Source organism: Myxocyprinus asiaticus, chromosome 22, assembly GCF_019703515.2.
Source record: "Myxocyprinus asiaticus isolate MX2 ecotype Aquarium Trade chromosome 22, UBuf_Myxa_2, whole genome shotgun sequence".
NCBI lineage: Eukaryota > Metazoa > Chordata > Actinopteri > Cypriniformes > Catostomidae > Myxocyprinus > Myxocyprinus asiaticus.
Genome location: NC_059365.1, coordinates 16,898,012 through 16,923,657, shown reverse-complemented (window position 1 = coordinate 16,923,657; position 25,646 = coordinate 16,898,012). Strand labels below are relative to the sequence as shown.

The 25,646-nt window shown below is 39.5% G+C and overlaps 1 protein-coding gene across 3 annotated transcripts in view; it reads right to left on the bottom strand.

The window, feature by feature from the left end:
• Positions 1–25,646, bottom strand: part of tenm2a (teneurin transmembrane protein 2a) — a 378,826-nt gene that overhangs the window by 97,236 nt on the left and 255,944 nt on the right. For all 3 annotated transcript variants that reach the window (XM_051649776.1, XM_051649777.1, XM_051649778.1), the window contains one exon: positions 19,292–19,529. In XM_051649776.1, coding sequence (XP_051505736.1) covers positions 19,292–19,529 — 238 coding nt within the window. The remainder of the gene's footprint in view (positions 1–19,291; positions 19,530–25,646) is intronic.

The window sequence follows — 25,646 nt, the reverse complement described above, 5'->3', positions numbered from 1 at the left end:
AGTTAAGACTTTACTATGCAAAGCAGAAGCCATACATCAGCACTGTCCAGAAGCGCTGCTGACTTCTCTGGGCTCTGGCTCATCTTAGATGGAAAGTAGAACATTGGAACCGTGTTTTTTGGTCTGATGAATCCATATTTCAAATTGTTTTTGAAAAACACAGTCATCGTGTTCTCCGGGCCAAAGAGGAAAAGGGTCATCCAAGCTGTTATCAGCATCAGGTCCAGTGTCTGTATGGGCCAGGGGTGTGTCAGTGCCTATGGCATGGGTAACTCGCACATTTGTGAGGGCACCATTAATGCAGACATACAGGTGCATCTCAATAAATTAGAATGTCGTGGAAAAGTTCATTTATTTCAGTAATTCAACTCAAATTGTGAAACTCGTGTATTAAATAAATTCAATGCACACAGACTGAAGTAGTTTAAGTCTTTGGTTCTTTTAATTGTGATGATTTTGGCTCACATTTAACAAAAACCCACCAATTCACTATCTCAAAAAATTAGAATATGGTGGCATGCCAATCAGCTAATCAATTCAAAACACCTGCAAAGGTTTCCTGAGCCTTCAAAATGGTCTCTCAGTTTGGTTCACTAGGCTACACAATCATGGCGAAGACTGCTGATCTGACAGTTGTCCAGAAGACAATCACTGACACCCTTCACAAGGAGGGTAAGCCACAAACATTCATTGCCAAAGAAGCTGGCTGTTCACAGAGTGCTGTATCCAAGCATGTTAACAGAAAGTTGAGTGGAAGGAAAAAGTGTGGAAGAAAAAGATGCACAACCAACCGAGAGAACCGCAGCCTTATGATTGTCAAGCAAAATCGATTCAAGAATTTGGGTGAACTTCACAAGGAATGGACTGAGGCTGGGGTCAAGGCATCAAGAGCCACCACACACAGACACTACAGTTGTCGTATTCCTCTTGTTAAGCCACTCCTGAACCACAGACAACGTCAGAGGCGTCTTACCTGGGCTAAGGAGAAGAAGAACTGGACTGTTGCCCAGTGTTCCAAAGTCCTCTTTTCAGATGAGAGCAAGTTTTGTATTTCATTTGGAAACCAAGGTCCTAGAGTCTGGAGGAAGGGTGGAGAAGCTCATAGCCCAAGTTGCTTGAAGTCCAGTGTTAAGTTTCCACAGTCTGTGATGATTTGAGGTGCAATGTCATCTGCTGGTGTTGGTCCATTGTGTTCTTTGAAAACCAAAGTCACTGCACCCGTTTACCAAGAAATTTTGGAGCACTTCATGCTTCCTTCTGCTGACCAGCTTTTTAAAGATGCTGATTTCATTTTCCAGCAGGATTTGGCACCTGCCCACACTGCCAAAAGCACCAAAAGTTGGTTAAATGACCATGGTGTTGGTGTGCTTGACTGGCCAGCAAACTCACCAGACCTGAACCCCATAGAGAATCTATGGGGTATTGTCAAGAGGAAAATGAGAAACAAGAGACCAAAAAATGCAGATGAGCTGAAGGCCACTGTCAAAGAAACCTGGGCTTCCATACCACCTCAGCAGTGCCACAAACTGATCACCTCCATGCCACGCCGAATTGAGGCAGTAATTAAAGCAAAAGGAGCCCCTACCAAGTATTGAGTACATATACAGTAAATGAACATACTTTCCAGAAGGCTAACAATTCACTAAAAATGTTTTTTTTATTGGTCTTATGATGTATTCTAATTTTTTGAGATAGTGAATTGGTGGGTTTTTGTTAAATGTGAGCCAAAATCTTCACAATTAAAAGAACCAAAGACTTAAACTACTTCAGTCTGTGTGCATTGAATTTATTTAATACACGAGTTTCACAATTTGAGTTGAATTACTGAAATAAATGAACTTTTCCACGACATTCTAATTTATTGAGATGCACCTGTATATGTACAAATTTTGGAGCAGCATATACTGCCATCCAGCAACATCTGTTCCAGGGATGTCCCGGCATTTTCAGCAGGACAACTTCAAACGACATACTGGCCAAATAAGCAGAGAGTGCGGGGGTTAGATTGGCCTGCCTGCAGTCCTGACCATCTCCAATTGAGAATGTGTGGTGCATTATGAAGCACATAATATGGCAATGAAGACCCATACAATTGTACAGCTGAAGACCTGCATAATGGATGAATGGGGGAAAATTCCACTTTTTGAACTTAAACTTTTGTCTTCAGTGCCCAAATGCTTAATAAGTGTTATCAGAAGAAATGGTGATGTTTCACAGTGATAAACACTCGACTGTCCCAACTTTTTTGGAGTGTGTTGCAATCATCTGATTTGAAATTACTGTTCATAAAAATTATAAATATATATATATATATATATATATATATATATATATATATATATATATATATATATATATAAAATGAAATTCACAACGTAAAACATCATATAATGTTTAATTGTAGTGCTTTCAATATAGCAATGGGGGAATATAATTTACAAATCACCCCTTTTTGTTTTTATTAACATTTTTTATACTGTCACAATTTTTTCAGAATTGGGGTTGTAGGAACTAACATAACCTAGCAATGAACAATTTTATTCTTATGAATATACAGGCCCAAGATTTATTGATCATTGTTAGTTTATGATAACCAATGCGTTTACTAATATTTACAAAAATAACCTTACTGTAATGTATGACCAGTACAATAAGTACAATGTAACTATTGTATTGAATTAAGTTATGCTGATTTTAATAATACATTTGATTAATAAACTAGTAAAATAAAAAAGTAATAAATATTATTATTAAAAATACATATATATATATATATATATATATATATATATATATATATACACAAACACACACACACACACACACATATACATATATACACACAGTACTGTGCAAAAGTTTTAGGCACTTGTGAAAAATGTTGCATAGTGAGGATTTCTTCAAAAATAGTGCCATAATTAGTTTTCATTTTTCAGTTAACATCATCCAAAGTCTATTAAACATTAAAAAAAAAGAAGCTAAATCAATATTTGGTGTGACCAACTTTGCCTTCAAAACAGCACCAATTCTCCTAGGGACACCTGGACACAGTTTTTCTTAGTTGTTGGCAGATAGGATGTTCCAAGCTTCTTGGAGAATTCGCCACAGTTCTTCTATATATTTAGGCTGCCTCAATTGCTTCTGTCTCTTCATATAATCCCAGACTGGCTCGATGTTCAGTGGGGGTCTCAGTGGGGCTATGTCATATGTTGCAGGGCTACATGTTCTTCTATTCTATTCTATTTGCAGAAGGAATATTTGAGATTCTAAAATGTATATTACCTATTGACACACTACAGCTAAAGATATAAATAACATCTTAAGACAAATGTTTTTGTTAACCATCTTATGTGCCTAAGACTTTTGTACAGTACTGTATATCTCATAGTGCATCCTGCTGCCATCTCTTCCCTAGGTAAATGATGCACACACATCTGGCCGTCCACGTGATGTAAAAGAAAATGTGATTCATCAGACCAGGCCACATTCTTCCATTGCTCCATGGTCCAGTTCTGATGCACACATGCTCATTGTAGGTGCTTTCTGTGCTGGACAGGGGTCAGCATGGGCACTCTGACCGGTCTGCGGCTACGCAGCCCCATACGCAGCAATCTGCAATGCACTGTGTGTTCCGACACCTTTCTATCATGGCCAGCATTACGTTTTTCAACAATTTGTGCTACAGTTGCTCTTCTGTGGGATCGCACCAGATGGGCTAGCCTTCGCTCCCCACGCGCATCAATGAGCCTTGGGTGCCCATGACCCTGTCGCCGGTTCACCGTTTGTCCTTCCTTAGACCACTTTTGGTAGGTACTAACCACTGCATATGTGGAAAACACCCCACAAGACCTGCTATTTTGGAGATGCTCTGATCCAATCATCTAGCATCACAATTTGGCCCTTGTCAAAGTCGCTCAGATCCTTACACTTCCCCATTTTTCCTGCTTCCAACACAAGAAATTCAAGAACTGACTGTTCACTTGCTGCCTAATATATCCCACCCCTTGACAGGTGCCATTGTAATGAGATAATCGACGTTATTCACTTCACCTGTCAGTGGTTTTAATGTTGTGGCTGATCGGTGTGTATATATATATATATATAGTATATATAATCATTGTGTTAGGACGGGATCATTTTCATTACCTTATTACAGTTGAAGAAAAGGTGCATTGGCGTCATTTGAAAAGCCATTGTCAAAACTGTGTCTCTGTCGTCACACTGGTGTTACTGGTTCTCTCTCCAGTGGCACTCTCTCATTAGCCGAATTACTCGCTTTCATAGCCTTAATGCTACAATAGATTATTGATGAAACAATTTAGCATTGTACTAGCAGTTAATTACTGCTCCGAGCCCCGTGCTGGTTTACCATGCTCTGCAAATGAGGGCTTTCATCTCACACGAGGCCTGGCCATGCCAGCAGCAAGCATACAGTTTAAAAACAAGTTGTAGTGTAAAATGGATTAGCGCTGGACACGTTGGCATTGCGATTAGTGTGGGGTCACAGGGTTGTCGTGTTTTATCAGGTCCTGTTCTCTGTTAAGACTGATGCAGACTGGAATGAGAGCCTGAGAGCTTTTCTGTGGTCAGGTGTCTGTCTGAGAGGGACGTCTCTATATCCCCCCACCCTGGATACATCCATCCCTCATACCACTCACCTATAAGAGAAACGACCACGGGCTGCTCACTTCTGTGATCTTTAATAGCCTCTTTCCACAAGATGCCTTCCAATACAATTGGACACGTTCCAGCGATGGATTCCATTTCCAGAGCTGATTTTTGTTCCGTTGTGCTCCAGTCCTTCCATTGCCCCAATCTCATCTGTCTATACCCACATATCCCTCCATACTCGCCCTGGATGGACAGACTGAACCCCCCAGAATCTGGCTCAGTGGATGTTTTGGTGGCAGCGCCTAACTAATCCATCACCAAGGGATTTTTAACCATTAACCTGTGTGTTCATTATACTGTATGTAGATTAAGACAAACACTGAAGAATGTCCAGTGGGACCGAAATGTTTTTGTATTGATGAAATAATAAAAGATGAACACTGGATATCTCGGCTGACAATCCCTCTTTTTGTGGATACATAAAAGTGAGTTGCATTTTTTCCATTTGGATTGTATTGAGCATTTGCAATCACGTCACATAATTTTGGACTAAGGTGCAATATCTTTTTAAAAAAATATTATATAACCATTAACCTGCTCACATACACGAGAGAACAGGCTCAGCTACTTACTCCCACTTTTTCATGAACCATCAGATGGAATGTACAGTATACAGGTCATGGCTATCAGGGAGTAAGTACACTGGATTTAGGAGAATTAAGGAGTTTTCAATTTTATATTCAATACTGTTTAGATCATACAGTATGTTGAATTATAAAATGGAAAGTTCTGTGAATGGATGCTGACTGGTCAGTACATCATTCCAGCTGGCACTGTGATAAAATTAAGCAATATCACCCGAGCAAGAGTTCTGCTGCACTGAGGCCATCAGTAATCCTGTTGGCACAGCCGTGCTGATATACAACAGTTCTAGAAAAAAATAAAAATAAAGTTCCTTTCTTTCTGTAGCATAAAGGTGCTGTAAGTGATTTTTTTTAAATTAAATGACATGCAGAAAACACCCCTATTACCTGTAGGATATCACTGAAATAGGTGCCATGAAATATCAAAGCTGCTTCTCTGCAATGCTCAGGGTCTGACAGTGAAAAAACTCAGGGGGTGTTCCCCTGTTCATCCACTCCAGCAATGGTCTCCATGTGTAACTGTGTGTGTGTGTCTTTGGAATGCAGGGTTTTTGGAAAGAGGGGGTGTTGCTAGTTCAGCGGCTAAGTCTGGGGGAAGTTCCAGAATGGCTAAAATCACTTACAGCACCTTTAAATTTAAGGTCAAGGGTTTCAATTCCCAGGGAACACAAATCCTGACACATACTGACAAAAAAGAAGCTTAAGACAAGCGTCTGCCAAATGCATAAATGTAAGAAGTTACTATCAAGTAACTCACATTTTAGACATAACATGGCCTGTTATTTTGTTTCTTGTTGCTCCGCAAGCGATCTATGCAATCAATCTTTTCATGTCACTGAGTTGCTTGTCCAATTAGATTAGAGGACCAGAACTAACTGTTGTACAATACATCATACGTAAAATACACATTATAATAACAACTATGACAAGAAACACTTTGATACTAATGAGGGAAATTGCCTTAACAGTTGTGCCACTTTTGCGCTAGGTATTTCAGCACAAAAACCTGCGTCTTTTTCACCAACCACCTGCAAACTATTTTAAACTGGCGCAATCAGCACAGAAATAGTGCTGTGTCTTGAGTGTTTAAATTATTATTATCCCAGATAGCACAGTGACATTGATACATTGATATTGTTGATTTTCTTTTCTTTTTTTTTTCTTTTTTTGTCCTAACCATCATTTTGGTTGAGATTGAAATTTAAATGTTTAAAGTATGTTGGATCAATGTTGGAATATCAATGGAAGCTAACAGCATACATGGGTTGTGATAGTGACATTGACCTAACATTGATTTGTAGTTGCTGACCACAAGGCCACATGTGCTTCACACACACACATCTCAATACTCTAAATGTTGCTTCCTCGTTCATAAGAAAACACAGGCGCATCTTATACAGAAGTCTTGTTTGTTGAACCACCAGATGCACTCACATTAATTCTCTGGTACAATTTCAAACAACGGCATTCATCTACCTTATTATTTTTCTGTCCCTTTGTTTTAGTGGTTGTAAAATACTTGGGGATATCAAAGAATTCAGGATCACAGGGAATATCGCAATGGGTTATCAGTTTTAACATCATGAGACATGCTCATTTGCATAACTTATTACATGACCAATGCCAATAAACATTAAATACACCATACTCCACTTAATTATTGCAGATGTCATAACAGATTGGGAGTATGGTCTATGGTGTTTATATGGTTGCTGTGACATTTTATTCACACACAATATATAGAAGCAAGAGCTGCTGCCGAGCACAACAAACACATGCTCACACTCACTTTTAAAGGCTGCCATCTCATGGCAATGAGTTGCAGCTGTTGATAGTGGGCAGGGCTTCAATTAGAGCAGTGCCAACATGATTTTCTACATGGCTTGTTTTTTTTTTTATCTTAGATTCTATTCCTGACAGTTGTTAAATACATTAACTTTAAAAAGTTTGTAAATTTTTAAAGAAAATGTTCCACATGGCCACTAAAAAGTGCACTTTGTTATCTTATCAAGATTTATTAGGAATGTCTTCATTAAGAAAAAATTCAAACAACATTATGACAGATCACTTAAAGTGGTAATGCATTCTGTGGAAAATCATCAGAGATTGATGTCACTCAGAAATGACACTTGAGAGAGTGAGGATATTCCATTTTTCACATTTATAGCTTTGATTTCATTCTTTGATTCTGCATTTGCATAGCAACTGTTACAAATATTCTGTCTATTTCTGTTGCAGTTCCAGGCTCATCCAATATTCTGCTACAATTACAGACTCATCCAGGTGGATCTCACTGGGGCAGGGCTGTTTCAGACCATTCTGGCATTCTAGGCGAGATCCCTATTGGCGCCCACATCTTGGGGGGGAGGGGTATGGCAGAGGCCTCCTCTTTGGCGCCCTCCCAGCATGTGGTGCCCTAGGCGACCACCTAGTTTGCCTATGCCTAGAAATGGCCCTGCATTGGGGATTTTTATTACCCATGCCTATAAATAGGTGGAGACTTTGGGTGGGCAGAGCTTTCACTTTCTTTTGTGACCATGCTGCTAAAATGCCTCATTCTATTTTTATTTTTTATTTTTTTTTATCTAATAAACTTTTAACTCTTTTAATTCTTCATGTATTTAAATTCTTATAAACAAAGAAAATATAAAGATACACATACAAAAAAAAAAAAAAAAGAAAAAAAAAGAAGAAAGAAACACCCCATGATTGAGTGATTTAAATAATATATTGATGTGTTGTCACCTGGGATCTGGAAAGGACCAACCTGTGCCTCACATCTTTACAGTTATATCAGGTAAGGAAAGGACTGAATTTGTATCACAATATTTCAATGATGTATTGTGGCAAACTGATCATTAGTGAATTTTCGTGTTCCTCATATTTTTTCTCCCCATAATTTTCAACCCCCTGACTTTCATTTAGAGCTACAAATAATTATTTTGATAACTGATTAATCTTGAAATATTTAGAACATTCAAATTTTGGGTAATTAATGCAAATTTTAATCAACAGCTCTTACAAAAAACGTAGGTGATCTTGCATGGATTCTCAATAGAATGAGGCAGAAAATACATTTGACAGGAAAAACTAAAAATCTAGAGAAACCACATATTTTCATAATTGTCTGTTTCCACAGACTGCACATTTTGGATGTTTTTTCTTCTTTTTTTTCTCTTTTTTTTTTCTGACATTAATTCAGGTCATGGAGCCTCTACTAACAAGATGAGTGGAGTCAGGTGAGTTCAGCAAGGGAGACATTCAAAATGTGCAGGACTTTGGGTCCCTAGGATTGGACTAGCCTACAAGATTGATTGTCAAAAGTGTCACTACTGGACTGTACAAACCAAATTTCCATTCTGTTCAAGTTATCTTAATCTTACAGTTATTTTTCTTCTCTCTCTCTCTCCTCTCTCTCTCTCTCTCTCTCTCTCTCTCTCTCTTTGAGATTCTGTTTTAGATGCCTTGATTCAGCAAATAAGTGTGGGATCAGTTCCTCTGGTGCATCCAGCAACAAATTGTTTTTATTTTTTTTACTGTTATTACTTTTGTGATGAAGATAAATAAACTCTACAGACAATGTGAAATTTGTTTTTATTTGTTTTTCCCCAAATGTCTTGAATCTATATTGATACTTCAATGTTGTTTCAACACTAACTCAGGATGCAAAACATTGATTTTATGTAGAAATTTTAATATTGTTTCAACATTAACTGAAGATGCATAGGTGATGAAGAATCCACATCAGATTGCAATGTTGATTCAATTATGTAAATACTGGTTTTTGGTTAATTTCCATGTCATCTCAACAAAAGTGATGTAGAATCAACATCAGAGTGTAACATTGATTCAGTGACATTAACATTGATTTTTGGTTGAAATTTCAACATAGTTTCAACATTAACTGAGGGTGCAAATGTGATGTTAAACCAACATCAGATTGTAACATTGATTTCAACAATATTACCAATGATTTCTTGTTGAAATTTCAACACTGATTCAACAGTAGTGATGTAGAATCAACACAAGTGTAACATTGATTCAGTGACATTAACATTGATTTTTGGTTGAAATTTCAACATGGTTTCAACATTAACTGAGGGTGCAAAAGTGATGTTAAACCAACATCAGATTGTAACATTGATTTCAACAACATTACCATTGATTTCTTGTTGAAATTTCAACATTGATTCAACAGTAGAAACACAGCCTCTTGTATCTTTGTACTTAAATGCAATCTTCGCCCTTGAATGTACAGTACATGCATGTATGCACATATGCAAATAGACAACAATTAAGTCTGTTTGTGGCAGGAAGCCTTTTGGGAAAAAAGAGAGCATGCAAGAGAGGTCTGTCCTTCACACAAGCCACCAAGGGAGAGATAGAGAGAGTGAGGAGTTAAAAATGTAATGAATGGTAATAAATGGTAATAATGCAGTGATATAATGAATTGAGGCCACACTGAGGATTCCAAACGGTGACTTTACATAACAAAGCTGTTTTTCCCCTGCTGAGGGTGACATCTACCCTGCCATAGGCCTTACTGTCTCTCTATCACACACAGACACACACACACATATATAGTAACATTTATATACAGCACAAACACACAGCTTGGATAATTGTGTGCATGAACCGGGAGACTCGGTCAACAGTGGGAAAGGCAAACTCTCATATTCCTTCATATTTTCTCTCTCTCCCTCTCTCTCGCTCTCTCACTCTCTCTCTCTCTCTCTCTCTCTCTCTCTCTCTCTCTTTCCTGTCCTTCTTATTTCTCCAATTGATGGTGTGATGACACTCAGACAGCTCTCCCACCTCTAGCTCTATGCCTGTATCTGAACCCTCACTCCCTCCCTTCTGCCTGTCAGGTGCACCCATGAACAAACTGTAAAGGGAAGTGAGCAGGTTACAGGTAGGCAGTTATCAGGCCTGCAATGAGCGGCAGAATGAAAGGAAGACAGCAGAGGTGCACATCTAAAAATACAGCTCTGCTTCCTGCGGGCCGCCTCCATGTCATTTCTCCAGCATCTGAAGTCGGGCGACTCGCAAGGTCAAGTCACTTAAATGGCAAATCATTTTTACCCATGCAGAAGGTTGCAGCCACTAATTTGCCAAATGACAGGGGTGACGGAAGGAAATTAATTAAGGTCATTTTGGAAGCGTGTGCGCTTGAGTTGAAGTGTAACTCATTGCTGTTGGCTGTATCTCTATTGAAAGCTCATTTCATCTCGGGACGGCGAGGGGAAGCCGAATGTGGATGGAGTGGCTTAATTTTGGGATGAAATTAAAATGCTTGATTTACACGCCGCTCTTAATTGACAGTGATTTATGTTGAGCATTGTCTGGGAAGAAAGCTGGGGGAAGAGTTGAAGCCAACTAGGATGATGGGAAGAGCGAGAGACAAAGTATAGAGAGAGAGAGAGAGAGAGATGCGGCCAAACCAGGGGGCGGACAGGAAATAAAAGAGAGTCCAGACGGATCCCAAAAAAAGAGTGCTGACAGGATGGGGTTATGCTGAGGGCAGTCTGGAGATGACGGCAGTTTTGCACTTTTGAAAGTCCCCAGGGACTGTGAAACAAGGGACATAATGATTTGAGGGAGGAACATTACTTATTTACTGGGAGACAGGGAGTGAGAGGAGGACAGACGTGGATTAAGGCATCGTTGAGGTCATTGTGTCTGTCCTCTGAAAAGGCTGATTAATGACCTGTCTCAACTAGACAGGTGTATGTGTGTGTCATTGAGCCCTGTTAAAAATGCATTTCTCAAAAAAGCCCTTGCCACTCATTAGTTGTGACAGCCCCAGAAGATCCTTCTTAGCCAAACATGTAGTTAGTGTCAGACACTAGTGTTTATTTATTAATTTTTAACTTTCCATTTCCATATCTAACCCTCATTTAACTGTCTGATCTCAAACTCCCTGCCCACATGCCTCTGATTGACACCCTCATTATATTCTCCACTTTAAATAACTAGCATCAGCACCTATCAAGCCAGGTAAGTGACTGCCGCCACAAAATACATCTCTGTGCATGCTGCAATGCGAGTAAAATACTTTTTTAACTGTGTTTTCATTTTTGAACAATGCATTTTGGTGTGTCTTTTTGTAAAAGTCACAAGCAATCCTAGATGCCTACAACCCATAATACCCACCAAGTGAACAGCCAGTTCACCAAAACAAGTTTCTGCCTGACCTAAACCTCACTTTGCTCAACTTTGCTTCTTTCCCCAATCTCCCCTCTCTCCTGCAATCTCTATTGAGCTCCAACCACAGGCCATGGGTACTCTAAATATCAAAACAAAGGACTCAGAAAAGTTTTCTAATTATGTTTTCTGGGATTGCTACGCCATATCCAGAATTTGATCTGCGTGTGGCATGAGTTGAGAGACGGCCCATAAATCTTCGGCAAGCTGCGGGCACCTGTATTCTGATTGGCTCCTGTTAGGATAACAAATTGGCCTCGGAGCGCAGCTGAGAATTTAAATCTGCCCCACACAGATACCTTGGCAACTACTGATGAAGTCTGAGTAAGAACGAGAAGGAGGGTGGGGGAAGAATAGAGGAAGAGAAAGAGAAGTGGCAGAGAGTTTACAGTGTTCATGTTCTCTCAGCCTGTGCAATTTCACTCCCCCTTAAAAACTGCATTTGTAATATGCAATCTTTCAATATTTCTCTCTCCCTCTCTTTTGACTTTTCCTAAAAAGCTTAATGTTTATAAAAGTCACAAATTGCAACATAGCACACCAAAGACTGAAATTATCTACAAAACTACAAAAGTATGAATGAAATCTGTACAATAAGCAGTTGGAACTGAAAAGTGTGAGGAGAATAAAAAATATGAGAGATTTATTGCAATGCGAGCACTTTGCTAAGGTAAAAAAAAAAAAAAAAAAAATGTACACCTAGTAACACATGTACACCTAGTTATTAATGTGATTATCTAATCAGCCAATCGTGGGGCAGCAGAGCAATGCATAAAATCATCAGATATGGATCAGGAGCTTCAGTTAATGTTCACATCAACCACCAGAATGGGGGAAAAAATGTAATCTCAGTGATTTCAACCGTGGAATGATTGTTGGTGCCAGACGAGCTGATTTGAGTATTTCTGTAACTGCTGATCTCCTGGGATTTTCACACACAACAATCTCTAAAGTTTACTCAGAATGGTGCCAAAAACAAAACAAAAAACATCCACTGAGCTTCAGTTCTGCGGACGGAAATGCCTTGTTGATGAGAGAAGTCAACGGAGAATGGCCAGAATGGTTCAAGCTAACGAAAAGGCTACGGTAACTCAGATAAACACTCTATACAATTGTAGTGAGCAGAATAGCATTTCAGAATGCACAGCATGTCAAACCTTGAGGTGGATAGGCTACAACAGCTGAAGACCACATCGGGCACTTTATTAGGATAATAGTGTCCCTAATAAAGTGCTTAGTGAGTGTTCATTATCCATAACTGATGGAAGTGAAATGGTGCGTAATGACTGGAAATTATTTCATGTAAAAACTTAATCTCAGATATCTGAACAGACACATGATCCAAATTCATGTTGCTTCTACTCATATTCAAAAAAGAAGTACAACATGAGCACAAATGAACACTACCAGTGTCATAATTATCAGTGGGAAACTGGATTTATTCAGCCCTGACTTTCTGAGTTGGGGGTTTGTCAATCCAAGAATCATTGTGGAAGCTATTTGTTATTAAACATAATAAGCTGATGAAGAATAGCGATAAAGCTCGCCGGAAAATTGTACTCATTTGGCTGGTTTATGAGGTGACAGGCTTGCACGACAAAACTACTTTTTAATTTCCTGTCATTCTCTGTGGCAGCACAAAAATGATCAAATACACAGATAAAGCATCAATTACAAATGTAATGTATATAATTTAAAGAGGCACTAAAAAAAGCACACTATGTTTGGACGGAAAAATAACATTTGTAGAAATAAAAAATGGTCTATTTTACTCTGCCCAAAATCACTTGAACAGACATCACATCGTAATAATGACTTCCACACTTGTGTAGGAACTTCCCAGCAGAATTAGGCAGTCTTGTGTAAGACTTTAAGAAGTTGACATTGGACCCTGTCTTTAAACACATACAAAAACAAACACCAGCAATGTTGTAACCACAGCACATGCCTCCAAACACATTTCCCAAGTCATGCATATGAAAGCGTTTTTCCTCTGTGGCTCAATTGTGATGGCACAACCTGCTCGGGAATCTAATTTGAGTGTGTGTGAGTGTGTATAGAAGGAGAAGAGAGCTGCTCGAAGCATTCTGAGATGAGAGTGAAATTGAAGCAGGCATCAGCTGGTGAAGAGGCCTCACTGCATGATTGGAAATAAGCCTTCACAGGCCTGTGTGGACCAGGCCATATTCAGTCATTTATGGTGCCGAAAACCCATTCCTCCCTCCTCCTTGTTTTCGGATCTCTTTCTCAGCCAAGGCAATCTCTTGGATACTCCGTCCTTCACTCTCTCCTCTACCTGTCTGACAAGTGCATACTTTGGCAATCAATCTTTGGATCCTGGCAGCTGTGCAGACTCCTCTCACAGAAGAGTTCAGTTTTCTACTATAGCAGGAAGGGGCTGACCTATAAAATAACAGAATTTACATAGAGGAGGCACACACACATCAGTGTGGTCATGTTTAAATGGCGCAGGGTGTTAATCTGTAGGTGGAATATTCATGGTAATCAATCTAAACCCTTTTATAGGTCACCGACATAGGCTTGACCTCCAATTCCAAGATTTGATTTTAAATGTCATGTTCCTTACTCTTTCTCAAAACCACAGGACCATCCTGATGGCCACACCACTCATTTAGAACTTTTTTAGGAAAATTATGGTCTTAATAAAGTGCCCGACGAGGTCTTCTGCTGTTGCTGCCTCAAGGTTTGATGTGTTGTGCATTCTGAAATGCATTTCTGCTTACTACAATTGTACAGAGTGGTTATCTGAGTTACCGTAGTTTTTCTGTCAGCTTGAACCAGTCTGGCCATTCTCCATTGACCTCTCTCATCAACAAGGCGTTTTCCGTCCGCAGAGCCGCCGCTCACTGGATGTTTTTTGTTTTTGGCACCATTCTGAGTAAACTCTTGAGATTTGCGCGTGAAAATCCCTGGAGGTCAGCAGTTCCAGAAATACTCAAACCAGCCCGTTTGGCACCAACAATCATGCCATGGTCAAAATAACTGGGATCACATTTTTCCCCATTCTGATGGTTGATGTGAACATTAACTGAAGCTCCTGACCTGTATCCGCATGATTTTATGCATTGCATTGCTTTCACACGACTGGCTCCTTAGATAATCGCATGAATAAGTAGGTGTACAGGTTTACCTTATAAAGTGGTTGTGAGTGTATTCCCATATGCACAGACCTGCATGGTGAAGTATATGACCTTCTATTCTTACACGAAATCTGAATCCTCTCCTCTTGCCTTTCACAGTTCTAAATGGACCATGCATTGTACGGTGCAGTACTCATCAAATTAACTTATTTGTCAATAATAATAAAAACAACTAAGTAGAGAAAAGCAGGCCAAAAGGGAAGACCCAAAGAGAGCAGCTCTCACAAGCATGCCATCATGTACCCTTCCGGAATAGAGAGCAGAAATATCATAGAAAGGCTGGTAGCTGCTGTTTCACTACACAGTTCCTCTCTTAAAATTAATGGAGATTTTCCTCCAAGCTTTCTCTTTCTCTCTGGTTTTAAAGATTGGAGAGGTGGAATTGATACATGTTTTTCTCTTGTAGAAGGAGAGGCAGACTGTGTTTGAAAATGCCCTCTCTGTTGCTGTTGATACTGAAATAAAAATAGGCCTATTAAATTTAGTGTGTCGACTTAGTGCTGTCTGACCCAGAAGCGAGAGGAGATGAGCCTCTGCAGACACTGCTGCCCTGAGCCCGTCGTCTGCGCCACAGTCTCTCTGCACTGAGGAAGTGAGCCTCTGTGTGGCTTTGTGACATTTTGCTGTATTTACACAGCTGAACACACCTCATCTAATCAGCTTTTTAATGTGCTGTATCCCATTGTAAGCACAATATGTTTTATGGCAAATTCCACTATATTTGGAGCATTTAGGGTTAAAGTTTTTCAATGCTGAGTTGGTGTTAATATATAAATGTGGGCGATCATATGTTACAGTCTTCATGGTTGCAATTGTTAAATGGCTTTATTTAAAACCACTACAATTAGTTACTGATCTTTATTTTTATTTTTTTTTGCAGCTTACATTTCATAAATAGTCTGATTGGACTGACTTAGCTAGATTTGGGCTAGCTTTGCATTCTGAAATGGGGCAAGGACAATCCTGTTTTGCATGATATGTTCCAATTGAGATTGTCTTTTAATCACTGTCTCCAAGGTTAATACTTGTAGTCATCAAGAAGTGAACAGGCACCTGCAGGATTCTGCTGAGAAGGCCCAGGAAACCCTGCCTGTTGCTCAGGAATAATGTGTTGGTGCTCCAATCTGTACTTGTGAGATCCCTAAATCATGCATGCTCACCACACATCAAAGCCTTCACAAAGGCGATGAGTAATACAGTTAATGAATCTGAATATTTTGGAAATGAGTTTGTGAATTACATTTGTGTATGCGTGTGTGACAGGTGGCCCATCTGCATTGACAGAACCCCAATTAAAAAGCTGCAGAAAGAGGGGTGGGGCCTGCTAGCAGGGGAACAGGGAGATGGGCCAGAGCTTCCTGGCTTGGTGAGGTTTGGATTGGTGATTCTGTCTCAGCAGATGGCAGGCTTACTGCTGCTGGGTTCTCCTAATGGGCCTATTCTAACACACCTGAGCATCCACCATTCAATGGGCATTTTAAGAGCACTTAAGGATTTTCGGTGCAAATGAGGCAGAATTGTGTGACAATTATCAGAATATAGTTAGCTTTCTAAAAAATTACCTGGGAATAAAGCTGGTAGATATTGGCAACTTCCAGTGATTTATGAAGACCAAAGGATAAACGGTAATGCTGGAACACACATGAATTGACTTGTCAGGAATACTTTAAGAAATATCATCATTAGCATCTATCAGGGTCAGAGCTGCTTAACACAGCAAAGATTTAACAGGCTTTAAAATTCTTTGGAAGGCTTTATGGAGTTATATTACAGACAGAATTAAATAGGCTATACATACATGAATGATTATATCAATATCAATGAAGAAATATTTAAATAATGAAATATTATTATGAGATGTAGTATTAATTAAACAGATATGAGAGTTACTAATTAAATGTGACACAAAATATATTTAATTATCTATTGTGTATTTAATTATTTAATGAACTGAGATGAAACGCAGCATGAAATACGATATAAAAGCATAATCCCATTGTTTCAAATAAAAAGGCATAATAAGGTGGTGTAATTTTTTATTTTTTATGTTGAAATACTTGCTCCTATCCCAGTCCATTTTTAAGCCATTTGTAGGTTGATTCCCGCGAAAAAGTATAAAACTGTGGCTCTGTGACACTATCAAAACATTGCTCTGTTTGAGTATATCAACATGTCCAACACAGCAACATTGGCTCAATCAATGATGCAAGTTTGGGGCTGGACTATCTGTTGGACCAATGGAAGACATTATTTAACATCAACAGATCTCTAAACAAATGTTTGTCTATTTGTTTTGATTAGTTTTTCTTTGGGGTATCTGGGGTGGGCTGGTTGGGGGGAGAAGGGATGTTATGTTTGTATACTGTACTAGCTAGGTTATGTCAATGTATTATAGTAATGGAAAATCTGCATATTATTTCATTTGCATTGTTGTATCACTTTGGTATTTGCTCAATAAAAGGTATTACAAAAAAATTAAAATAATAAACTTAAAAAGGAACAAACTTGAAGGCTCTGATATTACAAGAGTGAACAGTATAACTCTTTATAATTATTTTTAATTGGAAACTATTTGCTGTACTCTGCAAATAGACCACTAGAAAGGTCTACTGGGTAAATTCAGATTAGAAAGTTGTCAGTGGGTGTGTCCGGACCAGACCAGCTCATGTAAATGGAAGTGGTCTCAGGCTCCTCCACATAATCATCAGCACAAAGAAACCATTCAAACAATATAGACAAGTCAATGCTGGAGGTCAAAGGAATATTGTGCATGTGTATGCGTGTTACAGGGTGACCCTGAACTGAACAAAGCCCAGCCAATTTCCAGTCCTGTACAAAGAGGCCCCAGTGCATTCTTGTCTGAGTGTTGGATGGCCCTGCTGACAAACAGGACAGCCTAACAGCCCTGCTTTAATTACAGCCAGTCAGGAACCTGCACTTCCTACAGGCCTGAGACCTGTCCTGGTGAATTAAACATGGAGCCCGGCCTCATGAATAGTGCATGCAGTACGCTGCCTCTCTGATCTGGGAACAGAGGAGGTGACCCTTTGCCCAGCAGGAGAAACATGCAAAAAGGAAAGAAAGAGAGAATGGGAAAGAAAGAGCTGAGCCGCAGGGACGAGTGAGTGTGTATGCAAGAGAGAGAGAGAGAGAGAGAGAGCTTTTGTATTTGGGGAAATGTGTACAATGTTAATACACTACATGCCATGCATGCATAATATAGTTTGTGTTTGATTTTCAAGCACACAGCACTGTATGTTTGTTTCAATATGCTCACGTAACGTATTGGGCCTCATTCATGAAAAACGAGCAGAATGAATTTTTGTGTAAATCGTTCGCAAAGCCGTTCTGATGTAAATTTTCGGATTCATAAATGTTTTCGTATTTTCAAAACATTAGTTGGTATGTACAAAATTTACACCTGCTCCCAACCACCTGTAAATCATGTGTAAGACATCCAGACATACTGTTTTCTTTCAGGCAAACTGTCATCACTCAATTTTGATTGAAGTGAAATTAAACAAGTAATGAAAAAATGAACTAATAATTACATGAGTGAAATTAACCTTAAAAATAACAAATTAGTAAAAGAGGAAAAAAAATCTTTGTTTTCTTTTTAAACCATGGCCTATAGTTATTTAGAAATTTTTATTAACTGAAAATAATTTTTTCAAAGTATAATTTTTCCCAACTCTGCTTACCGTTTTTCCAGCAGAAGTGCTTGATTCTTCAAAAAAGAAAAAAAACAGTTTGGACAGTTTTTTATTTTTTATTATTTGATATGAGCTCTATAATTTAGGTTTCATAATTTAGTATAGGCATTGGTAAATAGCGTTCAGTTGATAATGTATGGTTCATGCTAATGCTGTTAAATCCATAAATAAACATATCGCGGAGAGGTGCGTACACAATACAATGGGGAAAAAATTTAAAAAGCCTGCACATTGTTATATAGTTGCAAATCTGTAATATCATATAGCGTTTTGGTCAAAGATCTTCTTCAGGCATTCTGTTAATTTCTCTGAAAATTCTTTGCATCTGGTGCCTTCCTTATATGTCGTTTTCATGGGCATGGATTATGATAATTGTGAATGAATGTGCACACACCCCCTCTTTACAAAAGTTTGGAATTCATGAATATACACACGTTTTACTAACAAATCTGGGGAGTTTTTGGGAAGGTCCATTTTACACACAAATTTACTCATATATTTACGGAAGTTTCATGAATGAGGCCCATTACGCATAAAAATCAAGCAAACAACATAATTTTCCCTTTGAAATTATTTATGTAAATCACAATAATATAAATTCTAAATGTACACAAATAGGTCTAAATGTATTGTTTTCAAATGACCAGATCTGTCAAAATAGCTAAATTGCTACCAACAAACCAACCAATAACACTCAAATTTAAATAAAGAAACCTCTTTGAATTGAGAAAGGATTTCTGCCACATTGCTCTCTATAATCTTGATCCCTGGGGAGAATAGAGAGATTGTTTTGTCAGAATTAGAATATAACCTGCTATTTGAATGCTACTTCCTGCAAGAAATGCATCTCTAAGTATTCTCACTGTGTGACAGTGATGCTCCCTAAATGTAAATCTGTCATATGTTTTCTTGTAAAGCTGGTGGTTTTGAGGTGGGTGTGCACAAAGTGACCACTGACCTTGTCTCTAGTGGGACGTTGCTGTTGAGCACCCAGCTGTCCTGCAGCTGCACTGACTCGGGCGTGGTGGGACCGTCACCCGGGGCGGACGGGGGAACATGAATGGGATTGCGACGGAGGCTCAGTGTGTTGCGATTGAGAGAGTTGGCAGAAGACTGATGGTGCGACAGTGTCTGATGGCTGTGTGGTGGAGGGATGGGCGGCCGCAGGGTGGACTGGCTGTGATGGTTTGGAGCTCCTGGCGAAAGACAAAGAAAATTATGAAAAAATAAAACAACAACTCTTTTATCAGGTTAGTTGCTATCCAAAATGAATGCAGAGCACCTTTGGCAACACCAGAATAAAAAAATAAATAAATAAAAAAAATTTATAAAAGCCTCTCTGTAAAATAATTCATAGTCATTAAGCCTTCCTGCATTGGAGAACAAACAATTATATATTTATAAGCAGAGGGTGTGAAAAGCTGGTGAAAGCTTAACTTTCCCCTGGCCACAGGCATGATGCGAGTATAAATTCATACAGTTAAATACAAACTCTAATGATAGAGGATTTTCTGGGATAAAGCTGCATGTGACTGCTGGTTTAGGATCAGTTTTTTCAATCTAAATCCAAAACTTAACCATTTAATGGGATGGGAAAAGCTGACTAAAGATCAGTGGCTGTGGCCAACTTCATTCTACACTGTTTATATAAATGTTAATATTTATATATTTACACTCACTGAGCTCTTTATTAGGAACACTATTGTCCTAATAAAGTGCCAGACATGGTCTTCTGCTGTTGTAGCCCATCCGCCACAAGGTTTGATGTGTTGTGCATTCTGAGATGCTATGCTGCTCACTACAATTGTACAGAGTGGTTGTCTGAGTTACCGTAGCCTTTCTGTCAGCTCGAACATGTCTGGCCATTATCAATTGACCTCTCTCATGTTTTTGGCACCATTCTGAGTAAACTCTAGAGACTGTTGTGTGTGAAAATCACAGGAGATCTGCAGTTACAGAAACCAGCCTGTCTGGCACCAACAATCACGCCATGGTTGAAATCAATGAGATACATTTTTTTCCCCATTCTGGTTTATGTGAACATTAACTGAAGCTCCTGACCTATATCTGCATGATTTTATGTATTGCACTGCTGCCACATGATTATATAATCACATGAATAGGTAGGTGTAACCAAACTTGTTAATTAGAAGATTAGAAGATGTCCACATATTTTTGGCTATGTCAAAAATATGTGGACACCCCCTTCTAATTAATGAGTTTAGTTACTCCAATAATTCCAGTGAAGACATAAAATGCTACTCCATAAAATGGCTTTCTAGGGCATTTATGCTTCCAACTTTGTAACAACAGTTTGGGGAGAAACCTAACTCTAACCCTTTTCTATTTCAGCATGACAATGCCCCTGTGCACAAAGCGCCTCACTAATGCTCTTGTGTCTAAATGGGAGCACAATGGTGAATGGTGTACACAGACCTTTGGCCATATATATATATATATATATATATATATATATATATATATATATATACACACACACACACACACTGTATATGGTGAAAATTCATTCAACATACTGTTTTGTTTATAAAGAAAAGCACTCTCCATTGGATTTTACCCCAGAGTTGGCCCTGACATTGTTGGCTCAGATTATGTTATATGTTCACAGGTTGAAGCATAAGACTTGCAAGACAGTGGTTAATATTTATTGTTTGAGAGACCTTTGATTTTTTTCTGCATTCCATGAATTGGAGTCCTACAGGCACCCATGTATCAAGCTGTCAATCAATTACATTTGGCTATGTCAAAGATATGTCAATAAAGCTGTGTTAAGTGATGCAGGAAACACAAAAGGAATAACTGCACCTTGAGAGGGGATTGCAATCAGACAAAACATCAAATCAGGGAAGAAAGGACGCTGCCAGTGATGACAGCCTGCCAAAGCTGTTTGCGTTTTATTATTCTCACTTTCCGAATTCAGAGACAGACATGTTCCGTGGATGCAGGATGCCACCTAGCTCGTTAAGACACTCATCAGACGGGAAACTCTTGAGTACTCTTTTTACGCTGTGCTGCTGTTGCTGGATGATATCATGTTACATTTATTACTCTTGTCCACCAGTGGAAAACAGAAGGAGAGAGTGGGCAGAAGGAGGCTGAGCAAGAAGCATCAAACATGCTCATAATAATGTTTTCCCCATGAAACACAAAGTAATGCAATAAAGATGAACCTCCCAAGCTAAGTTTTCTACCTACCAGCACCCAAAAACCATTTCCATTTTTTCAGACTGCCCATCTCATTCTTGTTGATCCATAACAGTTGCCTGAGAGCAAGCTCCACAGGTTGATCCCTGTCTATCGCTGTCAGTAGTCTGATCAGTAAGAGCAGATGGGGTGCCAAAATTTAAGGAAAAAAACAAAACAATACAGAACATAAGTTGGGCCCACATAAAACCCCATATAAAAATAAGTAAATACACATTGACAGGGGTTAAATGGGGATTTCAGTGGAGAGAGAACCATAAAATATGGTGTTGATTCTGGTGTCAGTGAGTCCACCACTAACTTGAGAACTAAGGTCCTTCAAAGGTCATGTATATTTGTTTCAAAATGCTCACGTAACAAGCGTGAAAAAGCAAACAACATAATTTTTCCCCTGAACTATGTCCTGTCTATGAACTATGTTATATTTAGGTTATATTAAATTTTTTGTTAGTGTCTGTAGCAGGTAAAGGTTGGGCAAGGAGGAGGCGGGAACCAGTTGAACAGTCAACGTAAAGTTTAATGTAAAACTCAACATAAAACAAACATAAACGAACACAGATGCACATGCACAGCGTCTCTCTCTCTCTCTCGATCTGGTGCCTCCGGCTCCCATTTATCTCGCTCTCCCGCTGATCAGCTGATTCACGGCCCGGCCACACCCTCCTCCTCGTCACACTCCTCCCCCACCTGTTTCAGGCCGGGGCGTCAACGGTCTGACTTACTCCCATCTCTGGAGGGGAGACGCTGTCCCTCCGGCCATTCTGTTCTGTTTCAGGCCGGGGCGTCAACGGTCTGACTTACTCCCATCTCTGGAGGGGAGACGCTGTCCCTCCGGCCATTCTGTCAGCAGGTGGTCAACCCCGCCTCCTGTGAACCCGGGGGAGAGACGTGGAGGTGTGGGGAGAGGGAAAGGGTGAGCGGAAACACAGAGAAAGAGAGAAGAACTTGCTAGCCGGCTCCCAGACGCACTGTCTCCCGGTCCTGAACCACTCCTCTGCCCTCTGGCGGATGCCAACTCGCTCCTCCCCTGGTGGACGGAACCACTCCTCCCCTTCATCGGCAGATGGCAGCAGTTCCTCTGGCTCTTGGCGGCTGGCAGCGACCCCTCTGTCCCTAGGCAGATGGCTGCGGCTGCTCCCCTGGCGGATGGCAGCGGCGAGGACTCCGCGAGAGCACATCCCTCCTCCATCCCGGCCTTGGCACCACTGTAACAGGTAAAGGTTGGGCAAGGAGGCGGCGGGAACTTGTTGAACAGTCAACGTAAAGTTTAATGTAAAACTCAACATAAAACAAACATTAACGAACACAGACACACATGCAGCGTGGCTGCGTGCGTCTCTCTCTCTCAAACAGGCACCTCCAGCTCCCCTTTATCTCACTCTCCCGCTGATCATCTGATTCAGCGCTGGCCATGCACCATCACGGCCCGGCCATACCCTCCTCCTAGTCACAGTGCCATTTTGCAAATTGTTGACAGTGGCCATTTTCAACATTTCAAATCCTTTCCCAGGCTCTGGGTTTAATTTTGAACAAAATAATAAATAAATATAATTGTTCACTTTCAACACTAAATAGACTGCCCTTTGGCAATGCAATGAGATTAATTTCTTATTTTGTACACAGAAAAAAAAGAGATTTGTAACAAGCTCATATTCATCAGCCATGTAGCTAAGGACTTTTGTGTTTTCTGTCTGCATGGCCCCATTTAGCAAATATTTTCTCTTAAAGATGCTAAATCTGCGGCAGTAAATAGAAAGCCTCTCTCTCTCTCCACTTATCCTCTTGTTCTCTTTTTAAATGTGAAAAATGGAATGTGTCAAAGACTACAAGAGAAGGACGTGTATGTGTGACAGAGAGAGAGAGGGGGATTAAATCCATGAAACATCTTTCTGTAAGTTTACTGACACACATAACGTCAAGAGTTTGAGGTTTGAATCTAAATCCCACAAAAGGAGAACAGATCAAGTGTGAGTGTGTGTGTTTAGAGTGGATCAGTGCTGGCCTGGAACAGCCAGGCTTTGTAATTTGCTGTTTCTCAGTGCATTACAATGGGAATAACAGTGCTGGATCAAACATGGTATAAGCGTGAATCCATGAAAAGCTGGGATCTGGGAGTGATCTGGGGCTCTCAGGCACAATGGGGTGGGTAATGGGGTCTTGACTCCCTGCCCATGAGCATGATTGTGCAGTACTGATCTGAGTGCAGTAGCTCCATGGCTCTGTGTGGGGGTGACATGCTCTGATGACCCAAGATCTGATCTGGGATCCACAGACATGCTTAAAATTCTATGTCATTGCATTAGATATTAAATATCAACCACAAAATATGAAATCAAGCTTTCAAATAAAAGATAGATAACACAAGAACACTTTTCAAGCAAACAATCTTGAAACCAGTTGGTAAAATGTAATTGCAAACAATGGCTCAGAAAAGTGAAGTTAGTTCTGAGGAAAGGTGTTGCATCATCTGTTTGCAGTTGCCACTTAATTTGATATTTTGTTAATAATGCAATGACATTTATACATTAAGTGTGACTTAAGTTTCCAAATACTTTTTTTGGAATACTGTACATGCCAAATCTTCCAGTCATGCATTTTTATATATATATAAGAACAATTCTGCAGTGCTCAGGTGAAGTAAAGTTAAGTTTCTGTCTCTCGTTAGCTCTATATGGTGTGCTGGAAATAGGTCTGGACATTGTTAACTTCTGTTCAAGGGTGGCTTTTGTTTGTAACACTATGTATGGCTGTCTGGGGCTACAAGATGAATGCACCCTCTTCTCTGGAGGCATGTTCCCTGTGGCTGTAATAAAAGTGCTTGTCAGCATGCTGCTATAACTGTGAATTCAGGAGACATGGCCTGATTTTGGGCACAGGTGCAGGGTGAGGGAGGGCACTGTACAGATGTTCTGAATGGAGGGAGAAGGGTGGCCTCTTAACCTGAGAGAGACACTTAACATCTGCCCATACACACTCAAACACTCTTCTGAGAATGTTTACACAAACCCATGGTGACACGCACATAAATATACATGCACACATACAGGCACAGAGACAGCAATGTAATTAAACCCCAAAATCATTTTGTATTCACACAAGTTCCTGGGTACAAGTTATACTGTCATTTTTAATTGTGGGTTTCGTGTTGGGAACTAACTAACAATGCTATGAACAAAACTACATTTTTCAGTAGTGTGAAAGTAGCTACTGTAACAAGCAACTTTTTCCAACAAGCACCATTATTGCACGACAACTGCTGTCTTTTGATGTCACATTGTACTGTACACACAGGCTTACAACTGATAAGTTGAAATAAGTAATAATCAAACAAGCTCATTTAAGCCTACTGTATGCAATGTTAGAAGCCAATTTTTTTCTCCTGAACGAACTAAAGCACACTACGTGGATGAAGACAACGTTTATACGGTATATGTGCTGCTGCGTTTTAAAATTAGTTTGTTGAGGAAAATAAAGAACATCACATCTAAACCACACCAGTGATTCGTTTTAGCCAATCTTAAGCATTCTTCGACTAGCCGAGTTCTCCTTGGTCAAGATATTTAGGGATGTGCATGAATAGGAGAAATATAACCAAACTAACACCTTTGCAGAACAAAATGTCAAATAATAAATTAGCCTTTAAACTGTCAAAGGCAAACAAACATATATATCTTTTAGTCCCTGCACTGCATTTTATACCATCTGTTTTGTAGCAAAATATTTAGTTAAATACTGCTGTTCTTTAACTTTATGTAACTTTGTTAAAATACCTTCTCCTGTCCCAGCTTAATATGCAGAGACAACTATAAGTAAACCATTCATAGATTAATTTTCTCAAAAACTGTAAATACTGTGTCTCTATGGCACTATAAAAATTCCTGTGTTTGTTTCAAGCAACCCACTTAGACCCCACCCAACAACGCTACTCAACCAGTTGCATGAGTTGGGGGTGGGACTATCTGACTGTTTGATCAATTGCAGATGAGGGGCATATTTGGAAAGCTGTTTTGAAAACATTGTTTTTTTAAATTTATTTTTTTATTCCATTCGGTGGCGCTAATGTCGAAGAAATTACATACTTCATCTTT